The sequence below is a fragment of the Anomaloglossus baeobatrachus genome, chromosome 2, assembly GCF_048569485.1.
Source record: "Anomaloglossus baeobatrachus isolate aAnoBae1 chromosome 2, aAnoBae1.hap1, whole genome shotgun sequence".
Taxonomy (NCBI): Eukaryota; Metazoa; Chordata; class Amphibia; order Anura; family Aromobatidae; genus Anomaloglossus; species Anomaloglossus baeobatrachus.
The window spans coordinates 30,535,147-30,548,205 of NC_134354.1; the positions used below are offsets into that span (position 1 = coordinate 30,535,147).

A 13,059-nucleotide genomic window follows, 5' to 3' on the forward strand; every position below is an offset into this window, starting at 1 on the left:
AAACCACACAGGGATCACACACAGGGGAAAGCCTATAAACAGCTGATCTCCAGGAAGACTCATGAAGAAATGCAGTAATGAACCATAAAGTTTCTTCAGATGGATACAAGCCGACTGCTTGCATCCAGGGCCTGTGTAGGTTTGTTTATCACCAGCAAAGAGTGAGGGGAAATGAAGATATTTAAAGACACAAGGGAAGTGCCAACGATTAACAGCTGAGACTGGGAGAGAGACAGAGAGACAGTTACTAACCCGGGCAATGCCGGGTACTACAGCTGGTACTTTATAAACACAAAATACTTAAAAAGATTAAACCCAAAGTCACAAAGTGAGGTTCTGTGATTCTATGTGGCACAGACATCACCACCAAACACGGTACTACACAAAGAAATCCAGTGTCACAAAGTATCCAATATGGTGATTTTTTTTCTTTATTTATTTTTTTACTTTTTTTAATCTATATTCTAGCCCACTATTTTATCATTGTTTCACAAACGACTAATTTTCTGTTTTGGTTTTTGTTTTGTTTTTTTACTACTTTTATGTGGCAAACAATTTACATTTGTGGGACAAAATTCACTCATGAGATGGATTTATTCTGCAATCCATTCTAAAAAGATTTCCATACATACCCGTGCGTGATATCACCCCTTACCGCACTTTTATACGTCGCAGTCGTCAGCCGTGAGATGAGCGTTCTTTTAGGAATGAAGGCTATTCGTAAACCACAGATTGGGTGACCAATATGAGAGACTGTATATTTTGGGACTCACCTTTTATTACCGGTTTCATGCCCATTTTCTGCATACTTCCAATGGCTGTCTGTAAGGAGTCTTCCGGTAATATCTCCGCGAAGAGATACCCCATGTACCAGGCGCACACTGATGCACATATCAGGCCCACCACCTTCACGGTATCTGTCAATCAATGAGAAACACATGATTAGAATCAAGGGCGTAGACACCAAAGAGGAAACCGAGGCCCATTTGCCAACTGATCCGGCAACCCGGGAGATCTCTCCCCTTTTCCAGGAGAGTTGGCAAGTCCGATTATGTGGCTATACATGGGGTTCTGGAAGAAAGGGGTCTGTCTCCTGATTGATGTCAGTCACAGACGTCTTCTGTTATTGTGACATGTTTGGGCCCTGAGACTCACTTAGCCTGGTGAGACTCCGGAGATTAAATGTATTTCCCTTTCCTTCGATGTATTAAGGGTTTAATGTCAGTTTTGTTGCCAGTAGCTTATTAACAGTCCATGTCAGGGGCAGCCGCTCTGTGACCAAGTCCTTCACCTTCAAAAAGTGGCAATCCATCAACCTTGGCTGTTGATAAAATCCATTCTGTTCTGGCCGCCTAGGTGGAAGGAGCTTATGGGGTTCTGACCTGAGCCCATCACTCTGCCTCGGAGTCTGTCTACAGTCATGGAGTTGATTTATGTATCCCTTTCCCCCCCCTGTTTGTCTTCCTACCCATTGTGTTGGATTAGTGCAGCAGTGGGACTAGTGTTCCTCACCGGCCAGCTCACTAGCCAGGTTTAATTGCAGAGCTTGCTAGGGTTCAAGCTATCCTGCCGGGCGACAGGTTGAAAGAACCTGTATAGGGCTGGCTAGGGAGCATAGGGTACAGTGCAGAAGGTGTCCCATCTTGCCCCTCCTTAACAAATCAAAAAGGTCCGTGGAGCCTCTGTTAGGAGTCTCAACATAGAAAATGGCCAGATATCCCTCCGGGACGGACCTTGCCAAGGAGCGGCTCTTTTTAGGAGACCACCATAACCACCATATTAAGTGGCCCTTTTAGTCAATATCCAGCTGTTTGACGAGTTTAAAGATATGACAAGGGAAATACCAAGGCCAGGTATCCATCCACAGACAGCTGTTTCTGGGTAGTGCCCCTCATCAGTGTGGAGTAAGATTCTGACCAGGTGGGAGCAATGCCTAGTAGACCAACAAGACAAAACAATCACTGATCTCTGGGAGACCAGCCAGAGAAAACACTGCCGGCAGCCAGCCAGGGCACTCAACACAGTGAAATCCTAGTTGCATTGCCCCCTGGGAAGTATGCAAATCAAAAAGGTCCGTGGGGCCTCTGTTAGGAGTCTCAACACAGAAAATGGCCAGATATCCCTCCCGGAAGGACCTAGCGAAGGAGTGGCTCTTTTTAGGAGACCACCATAACCACCATATTAAGTGGCCCTTTTACTCAATATCCAACTCTTTGACGAGTTTAAAGATATGACAAGGGAAATACCAAGGCCAGGTATCCATCCACAGACAGCTGTTTTGGGGTATTGCCCCTCACCAGTGTGGAGTAGGATTCTGGCTAGGTGGGAGCAATGCCTAGTAGACCAACAAGACAAAACAATCACTGATCTCGGGGAGACCAGCCAGAGAAAACATGTTTGTCTTCCTACCTTTTGTGTTGTATTAGTGCAGCAGTGGGACTAGTGTTCCTCACTGGCCAGCTAACTAGCCAGGTTTAATTGCAGAGCTTGCTAGGGTTCAAGCTATCCTGCTGGGCGACAGGTTGAAAGAACCTGTATAGGGCTGGCTAGGGAGCGTAGGGTACAGTGCAGAAGGTGTCCCATCTTGCCCCTCCCTAGCGGCAGGGCCCACTATTGTTAAAGGTCCTCTGGTGTTCCCCTTTGAGCGTGTTTTTTTGTAGTGCACCATCAGTAGGTCGGGATCACAACGGTCACGCCATGTAATCGGACTTCTCACACTACGACCATGACAATGTCATCTCCTTTGCTGCGGGGTGGCAGGACTCGTATCTCCAGAGGATCTGTAATGCTAGCAAGAAAAGAGGGGGAGAAATTGGCAAAAGGGTCACTGAAAAGTTTGGGAGGTTGACGTCAACCTCAAACCCTTACGTATTGGGAAACAAAACAGGGCACCATGATGAAGCTCCATTCCACTGATGGATATAGGGTCCCTCTCTCTTTAATATATGCAGCACTCTAACGCTTGAAAACATGAAGCTCGTGAGCCCCAATGTAAAATCTGTTACAGGTACCCCAACTATCAACCCCTTATCGACAAATGACGTACTAGTACAACATATGTTGGCTTCCTGACTTTGATGCACGCTCAGGAGCTGAGCCCGCATCCATGCTGGCAGATGATGGCTGTGTTATTCAGCCATCATCTGCCTCTAACAGAGCTCCACCTTAAAGATTGGTGTCAATCTAAGTCAGGGGCATTTGCAATATATGTTGTTGAGGCTGGGGTACGCTTCATTGTCTTGACAGCCAGCAAAAATTGAAAAATCGCCCACTTCTACGGTAAGATATTAATAGTAGTGGTCTTCTTAAATGGACCAAAAAGACTTTTTGGGTCCCTCAAGGCTGCAGGAAACTGGTGTAACTGCTGCCGAGCACCCACTATAGTTGTGTTCCTGGCTGGGGCTACACCATGACTAGTAGTCCGGCATCTCACAGATGTTTGCTGGAACCACATATCCATCAGATGAGAAGCAGATAAAAAGCGTGAACTTTCTTAAAGGGCTGGTCTCCATGTCTGAGTGATTGGGAGAGTGGGATTACAAAGGTCTGCCATGATGACGGCACGTCAGCCGGTGAGGCACATAGACGCTGCCAGTTGTTCAACAGGCTTTACGGCTTATAGTGCACACAGGATACAATGGGTGGCATGTTGCGCTCCGATACTATTTACAGAACACCGTAGATTCAGGTCTGACCACTTTTTGCTTAAAGAGTAACCGTCGTTTTCATTTCTAGCACATAAATCAATAGTGCACGTAAACTATGTCATTTGTAGTATATCTTATCAGAGAAATCTGCTTCTTTCCCCTCCTGGACTGATATTTCATTCTGAAAACTATCAAGTCCCAATGTGTCTTTAGTGAATATAGAACTTGCCATTACTGAGAAAGGAGATGACAGTTGGTGCTTACAAAGTTCTATGAAGAACTGTAACTGTTGTTTCATTAGAACGTGCAGCAGAATCTCTGTGTCTGCCTCTAGCTCCTCCCCCTCAGAAGAACTTGCAGCAGAATGTCTGTTTCTGCCTATAGATCCTCCCCCTCAGGAAAACTTCAGCAGAATATCTGTGTCAGCCTCTCTAGCTCCTCCCCTTTGGAAAACTTGCAACAGAATATCTGTGTCTGCCTCTAGCTCCTCCCCTTCAGGAGAACTTGCAAGAGAATCTCTGTGTTTGCCTCTACCTCCTCCAGCTCGGAAGAACTTGCAGCAGAATGTCTGTATCTGCCTCTAGCGCCTCCACCTGGGAGAACTTGCAGCAGAATCTTTGTGTCTGCCTCTAGCTCCTCTCCCTCAGGGGAACTTGCATCAGAATGTCTGTGTCTGCCTCTAGCTCCTCTCCCTCAGGAGAACTTGCAGCAGAATGTCTGTGTCTGCTTCGAGCTCCTCCCCCACAGGAAAACTTGTAGCAGAATGTCTGTGTTAGCCTCTCTAGCTCCCCCCCTTGGAGAACTTGCAGCAGAATGTCTGTGTCTGTCTCTAGATCCTCCCCTCAAGAGAATTTGCAGCAGAATGTCTGTGTCTGCTTCTAACTCCTCTCCCTCAGGAGAACTTGCAGCAGAATCTGTGTCTACCTCTCTAGCTCCTCCTCCTTGGAGAACTTGCAGCAGATTGTCTGTGTCTGCCTCTACCTCCTCCTCTTCCATAGAACTGTCATCTCCTATCTCAGTAATAGGAAAATCTGTCTTTACTGAATACACATTTTCCCCCTCAATTGAGAGTGAGATCAGTTCCAGAAGTAGAAAGAAGCAGATTTCTCTGATAAGATATATTACAAAGTTGTTTATTTTCCTATTTATGGTTGATTTATGAAATAAAAATTAAAATGACAGACCCACTTGGTAGTTGTGCAAAATAACAAAAAAAAAAATGGCGTTTTGATTTTTTTGCAAAAACAACTCCACCCTTGTGTGGCGCCCCTGTGGCTTCAGTCGCCACAGAGTACTGCACCTCATCCGGGGTGCAGTATTCATCTTGGATACGGAGGAGGTCATCACCGGTAAACCACCATAACACATCCAACACATAATACGGGAGCTCTTGCACTGAGACCGGGCTAGGGTAGGTGCTGGGGTGGCCATCACGTGGTACGGGACCTCCTGCTCATTAGTTCAGCAACCCGGGAGGCAAGGCACCTTCAGGGAAAGTTAGGAGCCATCTCACTAAGAACAAGTTAGCGCCAGGTCGGCACCCAGGAAGGGGGTCGAGAAGGCATCAGGAAGAGACGCATCAGGAAAAGAACACAGAATAGAAAGGGGCCCGTGGTCCGGAGATGAAGGCTCGACCCGGGTTCTTAGGAAGAACGGGGGTTGGCAGGGAGTGCAACAAGCACCCGTGACCCGTTCCACGGCCCAGGAGCTGGGGTGGAGGGAAGACCACTGGAAAGGACACACAGAAGGAAACAACGGCCTTGACCTCCGAACTGTCCGGGATCGGCTGAAGTCCATAACAACGGGACTCAGCACTTGAAAGGAGGTGTAATCTCAGGGAGTAAAGAACTCCGACGGTACCCTCTGTGTCATCCCCATCACTGCCGGCGCTCCCCTCGTTGTGCACCTGCCCCATGGACAACTACTACCCCCAAAATCCTCCTGGGGCCTGAGCTCTGTCTGTGGAGAGCTGCAACACCCGAGGTGCGTTATCATCCGGCCTAAAGAAGACCTCCCGCAGCGGCGGCTAATACTGGCCGCACACCACAGGTGGCGTCACAAATACTAACGCCACACCCCATCCCCCCAATTCATTGACACCGCCGGGGTCACGGAACCGGGCCAGGCCGCTGTGACATCCCAAACCGACAACGGCCCGGAGACACGTGTCCTCCAAGACCCCGTGGGCGCGTCACTTGTGTCCAGTGTTACAGTTTAGCTATATTGAATGAATGGGGCCGAGCGGCATTGTTACACACAACCCCATGGACAGGTGCAGCGCTATTTTTGGCAGAAAGCACTCATTTTTCTAATTATTGACACGTATTTATTTACAATACACGGGACCAAGATATAGGGAGTCAAAGCAGGCGGCAGCCAGGAAAAGGGAGTCAAGGCGAGTCATAAAAGCAAATAATATGGGACAAACGGACATCGAAAAAGACTTGAGCTGAACAGATCTTATTCCTCTGATGCAGGAAGGGTATGTACTGTATATATGAGGAACATTGGCATTGGAGGGTATTGAAGAAGCTGGCGCATTAGAAGGACCGACAAGAAGGAAGGCTGCAGAAGGAAAGCGGTGGCTGGTAGCAGAATTGGCAAGACACTCAGGATGATCGGGGAGAGGAGCCAACAGGGATTCCTCGACTGACCCTCAGACTAGGGGGGACCCTAGTTATCCCTTATCTCAGAGTTACCTCTGAAGGTGAGGATGTCTGAGCCGCCTTCCTAACCCTGCTCCTGACCAGCCCTGATCTTATACTCCCTCCCTACCCCAGTGGAGGGCTGTGACAGGAGTGTGATAAAACTAACAGAGATAGACAAACAGAGGAAACCAAAACTCTAAGTCACAGCATGCTCACACAGAGGTATAAGTCAATAAGAAGTAAGGAGGAAAATAAGATGAGGGAGGAAACAACAAGACAACAAAAGGATGCCACAAAAACTCCAAGCACCAGGCAATATAATCACCAGCAGGACTGGGACACAACACAACACAGACCAACACAGCAATAAACTATAGTCGGCATGGGAAAACAGATTCCACCATCTTAAAAAGGCAGGGAGTAAATGTACTAGGTTTCCAACATGTGATCCCAGAGGTAAACAGCAGGGTAACAGAGGTTAAAGGCGGCGTTACACACTACTTTTTATCTGGCGATCTCGTTAGCAATCTGACACGCCCAGATCGTTGTTCCGATTTGCCGAGATCGCACATAGGTCGTTTATTAGCGGTCACACGTACACATCTCTCCAATGACGCAACAGCGATCAGCGATATATTGTTTGACCAAGGCGGTCGTTTGGATGTTGTTTGTCATTGGCAGGGTGTCAAACATACCAATATGTCTGCTGCGAACCAAACGACGAACAATATTTTGAAAGTGAACGACGTGTCAACGATCAACGATTTTCAACCTATTTGCGATCGTTCGGAGTCGCTCGTTGGTGTCACACGCAACGACGTCGCTAACGATGCCGGATGTGCGTCACGGAAACCGTGACCCCGCCGACATATCGTCAGATAAATCGTAGCGTGTAACGCCGCCTTAACTCTTGCTAGCACAACCATTAATGTGCACACATCTGGTCGATGCCCGAGCCTGCCTGTGTAACTCAGAAACACCAGAGAAACCATAGGGTGGAGTGTCAGAATCTGTAGTGTGAACAGCGTCTGATGCTGCCATGACACTCGGCGAGTTTTGAGCAAAACCCTGAGTGACAGTAAAGTCTCCATCTGCTCTTACTCCACCCATCTCACTCCCGTGCTTTCAAACTAAAAGGAGTGTGGGTCTGCAGCTCCATCCCCCTCCTCCCTGTCTATCCATAATAACTATATAATAATCTCCAGCCAATCCTACCATTCTTCATAGCTCAATATAATTCTAGGAATTTCCCCCAATGTAAAAAATAAATAAATAAAAATTAGATTTTTTTTTCCACCGGATTCGAGACTACCAGATGCCGTTCTCCGCGACTATACAGGATATAAACAATATTTTAATATATTTCAGTACTTCAAGCGCAGGTTAATGATTTCATGATGGATTTTTATATCATGACAAAGTCCACAGACTGCAAAGTGCGGCCTTAAAAGATAATATAATTCAACTGGTTTTTCGAGAGTGAAAATGATCTGTAATCCACATCACACCCGACACTTATAACCCCCGCCCTGTGACAAAGAGGGACACGAAAAACAACTCTCAGAGTCTATGGGCCCAGTAATGGTTGGCTCCATCTCCATTGTTACTGGGTGGCCAGAGCCCTGGTTGAAAATTCCCATTAGAGGGTCCACCGTCAGCTGAAATTCACTCTGGCCTTGTACATTCAGCAATGTGGCTCCTGTGCTCCCCCCCACGCATGCTTTATATTCACCTGCCGGAGAACATCTCACTTGATCGGTTGGGGGTGCAAGGTGTCGGACTCCATGTAACCCCTATAGTAGGAAAAAGAGACATCAAGCCCTTCTGTTCTTCATGGCAACCTAACGGGAAACTCATTTTGTATTCCACTGACAAGGTTCCCATATATATCCATGGCCAATGAATGCTTCTACAAAGAAAGAAGCAGCAGCCCTTAAAGGGAATCTGTCAGCAGATTTTTGCTATGTAAAATTAAGCTAGCATGTTGCAAGGGTTAACACTGAGAATTCAGGGATGCCTGTCTTGTCACAGTCCGATCTGTTGTTTATTTGCTATACCAGGGCTTTTCATTGCCATGACTAAAATGTCATGCGCACGGCAGTCTGGCACACCCCCTGCTGTGCTTGACACCTCACAGTCAATATACAATGTATATAGAGAGCCCGGTGTGGGCGGGACAACTCTCTCAGCTCTGCTGTATTGCTAAACCTAAAAATTCAGATTGTGAATGAACGGGTGCAGCCAGTAATCTAAGTGATATATCATTGGATTCAGGATCTCTTTATCTCCATCATGCTACTCTTAAGATGAGGTAACAAAAACCTGCTAACAGATTCCCTTCAATATCTACTCTGTATAAATGTAACATGCTGCCTTGGTCGGTTTTCTTATTCCCATTACAAAACATGGTGGAGAATCACTAGGGTATGCCAACACACTCCGATCCGTGAAGGCTCGGCTTTCATAATTGCCCATTGTGACTTTGCAATTGGGTGGTTAAAGGGAGGGAAACCCCTTAAACCTTAAAGCACTTATAAGACTCAGATTATTATATTCACCCTTACTGATCCCCTGCACCTTGCATAAAGGTGATGTCACACACAGCGATGGCAACAACGACGTCGCTGCTAAGTCACCACTTTCTGTGACGTAGCAGCGACGTCCCGTCGCTGTCGCTGTGTGTTACATCCAGCAACGACCTGGCCCCTGCTGTGAGGTCGCCGGTCGTTGCTGAATGTCCTGCTTCATTTTTTGGTCGTCGCTCTCCCGCTGTGACGCACACATCGCTGTGTGTGACAGCGAGAGAGCGACGAAATGAAGCGAGCAGGGAGCAGGAGGCGGCGTCTGGCAACCTGCGGTAAACTGTAACCAAGGTAAACATCGGGTAACCAAGCAAAGTGCTTCGCTGGTTACCCGATATTTACCTTGGTTACTAGCGTCTGCCGCTCTCAGACTGCCAGTGCCGGCTCCCTGCTCCCTGCACACGTAGCTGGAGTACACATCGGGAAAATAAGCAAAGCGGTTTGCTTATTAACCCGATGTGTACTCTGGCTAGGAGTGCATGGAGCCAGCGCTAAGTGGTGTGCGCTGGTAACCAACGTAAATATCGGGTAACCAAGCGCTCGATTACCCGATATTTACCTTAGTTACCAAGCGCAGCATGCTTCCACGCGTCGCTGCTGGCTGGGGGCTGGTCACTGGTCGCTGGTGAGATCTGCCTGTTTGACAGCTCACCAGCGACCATGTAACGACGCAGCAGCGATCCTGATCAGGTCAGGTCGTCGTCGTGATCGCTGCTGCGTCGTTGTGTGTGACACCACCTTAATGGTCCTTGCATCTAGGAACACCAGAAATGCCAAAACAAGCCCCCCTCAGCCAATCATTAACTAGGGTGGATCACCAAAGGGGCTGGTGATTGGCCGAGCAACGTTTCCAGCCATTTTCAGTGTATTGAGATAGAGGATGCAGAGATAGGGGTAAGTGTCAAAACCGGGGCTGCGGTGCATCGGTGATCGTGAGCACGGCTTCATTTCCTATTTTATACCCGTCTTTAAAAAACAAATGCACGGAACAAAGCCTTTAAGTTTTGCCACAAAGTATACAAAGGCTTATGGACTTCCAGGCAGTGGATAGATGGACATATTGTCACACGGAGGTTTTTACAAACATTGCGGTGTTGGGATCTGATCAGACTACAGATTCTGACACTCCACCTTATAACCTCTCTCTGAGGTCTGTTGTCAGCGCAGGCAGACTCGGCGTCGACCATCAGATTGGTAGTTCATAGGCAGGCTAGCAAGAGTTAATGTCTGCTGGTCTGTTTGTGAGTCTCCTTTGATCACATGTTGTGAGGGAGCCAATCACATCTGCTCGCCTTCTATATATGCTGGCTAGATCCTTCCTTCTATGCCAGATTTAGTTTATCTTAGCTGGTCTGGTGAGGTGATCCAGACTAATTGGTGGTTTTAGTACTTGTTGCTGTGAACTGTTCTGGAGTTAACCCTTGTTGTCTTTTTGTCGCTGCCTTCCTGCTCTTGCTTTTCTCCTTAGCCTCTCATTGTTGGTTTCTGTGTGTTTGCAGTGTGTCAGAGTTTTGGTTTTCCTCTGTCTGTCATTATCTGAGTTTCAGTATATGCTTTCCCTTCCTTCCCTGGTGGGAAGGGGGAATGAGATCAGTTCTGGTCTGGGCAGGAGCTTAGCCAGGCACGGGACTTGGGCATCTCAACCTTTACGGGTAATTCTGAGGCTGTGGGGATAGCTTAGGGGACCCCTAGTGTGAGGAAACAGCATAGGAGCTCTACTCCCTCACTTTCCTACAATCACATTATATATATATATATATACACACACACACACACACACAGGTTGGTCCAAAAATGGGTGGACAGAAAATAATATCTGTGAAAACTGGATCTGTGAAACTGACTCAGTTGCCCTTGGCAACCAATCAGATTCCACCTTTCATTTTCCAAAGAGTCCGTGAAGAATGAAAGGTGGAATCTGATTGGTTGCTAAGGGCAACTGAGTCAGTTTTACTTTACACCATGTTTGATAACCCTATTACACATACTGTCCACCTACTTTTGGACCTAATTTCTATATGCTTTTCCTAATTGTGGATGACGTTCTTACCATAAATCGGATACAAGCATTAGTGAGGATGAGCAAATGAAATGTTCCAGTGGAAGAAGAGAAATCTATAGTAGAAGCTATATGCAAATCAGGCTGAAAGTGCAGTGGGGGCGTGTCAATGCACTTGGACTGCTTCTTCCCCGCCTCCACTGCACTTCCAGTCTGAATTGCCAAGAACGTGGAGGCTGCAAGAAGTCAGAAGAAGGTCAGAATGCGAAAAACAATAGAAAAGTGCAAATAAATATAGACAAATACAAACATCAATAACAAAAAAAAAACAAAACAGAACATCCCCACTAGCCCAACCGCACCAATGTTAAGCCGTTTCCAGCAAAAACAATCTGTAGACGGTGCATTGTTGACTGTAGCCTTTTAATATTTACAGATAGACAGAAGTATTTGTCATACGATAAGATAAAGGGAAGGCATAACCCGAGGAGCAGCCATAGACCGGGTATAGGGCACAATAGAAGATTACTATCAATAAAACTGGATTTTCAGGTTCTGCTGCATAACGTGCTCTATATCCAGACACCCCGCCTGCATAATACCATTGTATAGCCTTCACTTCTCAGCTATTAGGGGTGGATTATTCATGGCGTGTCCAAGGAGCCACTGTGAAAATCTGGAACAAGATTTATAAATATCGCTACAATGAGAGGGATGTATGTCCAATATTATATCATAGAAAAACTGAAAATAGCCGGCAATACATATTTCTATATACTGAGAAAGAAATATCTAATATTCCTGGTGGTCTAGGGTGCTATCTATTACACATGGTGGTCTAGCATGGCTATGGGTTGATATTTTATATTATATTCCTGGTGGTCTAGCATGGTTATGGGTTGATATTTTATATTATATTCCTGGTGGTCTAGGGTGCTATCTACTTCACATGGTGGTCTAGCATGGCTATGGGTTGATATTTTATATTATATTCCTGGTGGTCTAGGGTGCTATCTACTTCACATGGTGGTCTAGCATGGTTATGGGTTGATATTTTATATTATATTCCTGGTGGTCTAGGGTGCTATCTACTTCACATGGTGGTCTAGCATGGCTATGGGTTGATATTTTATATTATATTCCTGGTGGTCTAGGGTGCTATCTATTACACATGGTGGTATAGCATGGCTATGGGTTGATATTTTATATTATATTCCTGGTGGTCTAGGGTGCTATCTATTACACATGGTGGTATAGCATGGCTATGGGTTGATATTTTATATTATATTCCTGGTGGTCTAGGGTGCTATCTACTACACATGGTGGTCTAGCATGGCTATGGGTTGATATTTTATATTATATTCCTGGTGGTCTAGGGTGATATCTACTTCACATGGTGGTCTAGCATGGCTATGGGTTGATATTTTATATTATATTCCTGGTGGTCTAGGGTGCTATCTACTACACATGGTGGTCTAGCATGGCTATGGGTTGATATTTTATATTATATTCCTGGTGGTCTAGCATGGTTATGGGTTGATATTTTATATTATATTCCTGGTGGTCTAGGGTGCTATCTATTACACATGGTGGTCTAGCATGGCTATGGGTTGATATTTTATATTATATTCCTGGTGGTCTAGCATGGTTATGGGTTGATATTTTATATTATATTCCTGGTGGTCTAGGGTGCTATCTACTTCACATGGTGGTCTAGCATGGCTATGGGTTGATATTTTATATTATATTCCTGGTGGTCTAGGGTGCTATCTACTTCACATGGTGGTCTAGCATGGTTATGGGTTGATATTTTATATTATATTCCTGGTGGTCTAGGGTGCTATCTACTTCACATGGTGGTCTAGCATGGCTATGGGTTGATATTTTATATTATATTCCTGGTGGTCTAGGGTGCTATCTATTACACATGGTGGTATAGCATGGCTATGGGTTGATATTTTATATTATATTCCTGGTGGTCTAGGGTGCTATCTATTACACATGGTGGTATAGCATGGCTATGGGTTGATATTTTATATTATATTCCTGGTGGTCTAGGGTGCTATCTACTACACATGGTGGTCTAGCATGGCTATGGGTTGATATTTTATATTATATTCCTGGTGGTCTAGGGTGATATCTACTTCACATGGTGGTCTAGCATGGCTATGGGTTGATATTTT

General features: G+C 46.0%; 1 protein-coding gene across 2 annotated transcripts in view; it reads right to left on the minus strand.

Annotated features, from left to right (window-relative positions):
- The window catches only part of FAM3B (FAM3 metabolism regulating signaling molecule B), a 105,063-nt gene that overhangs the window by 30,324 nt on the left and 61,680 nt on the right, over positions 1-13,059 (minus strand). For both annotated transcript variants that reach the window (XM_075332898.1, XM_075332897.1), the window contains exon 2: positions 774-917. In XM_075332898.1, the coding sequence (XP_075189013.1) occupies positions 774-867 (94 nt within the window). In that variant the 5' untranslated portion in view covers positions 868-917. The remainder of the gene's footprint in view (positions 1-773; positions 918-13,059) is intronic.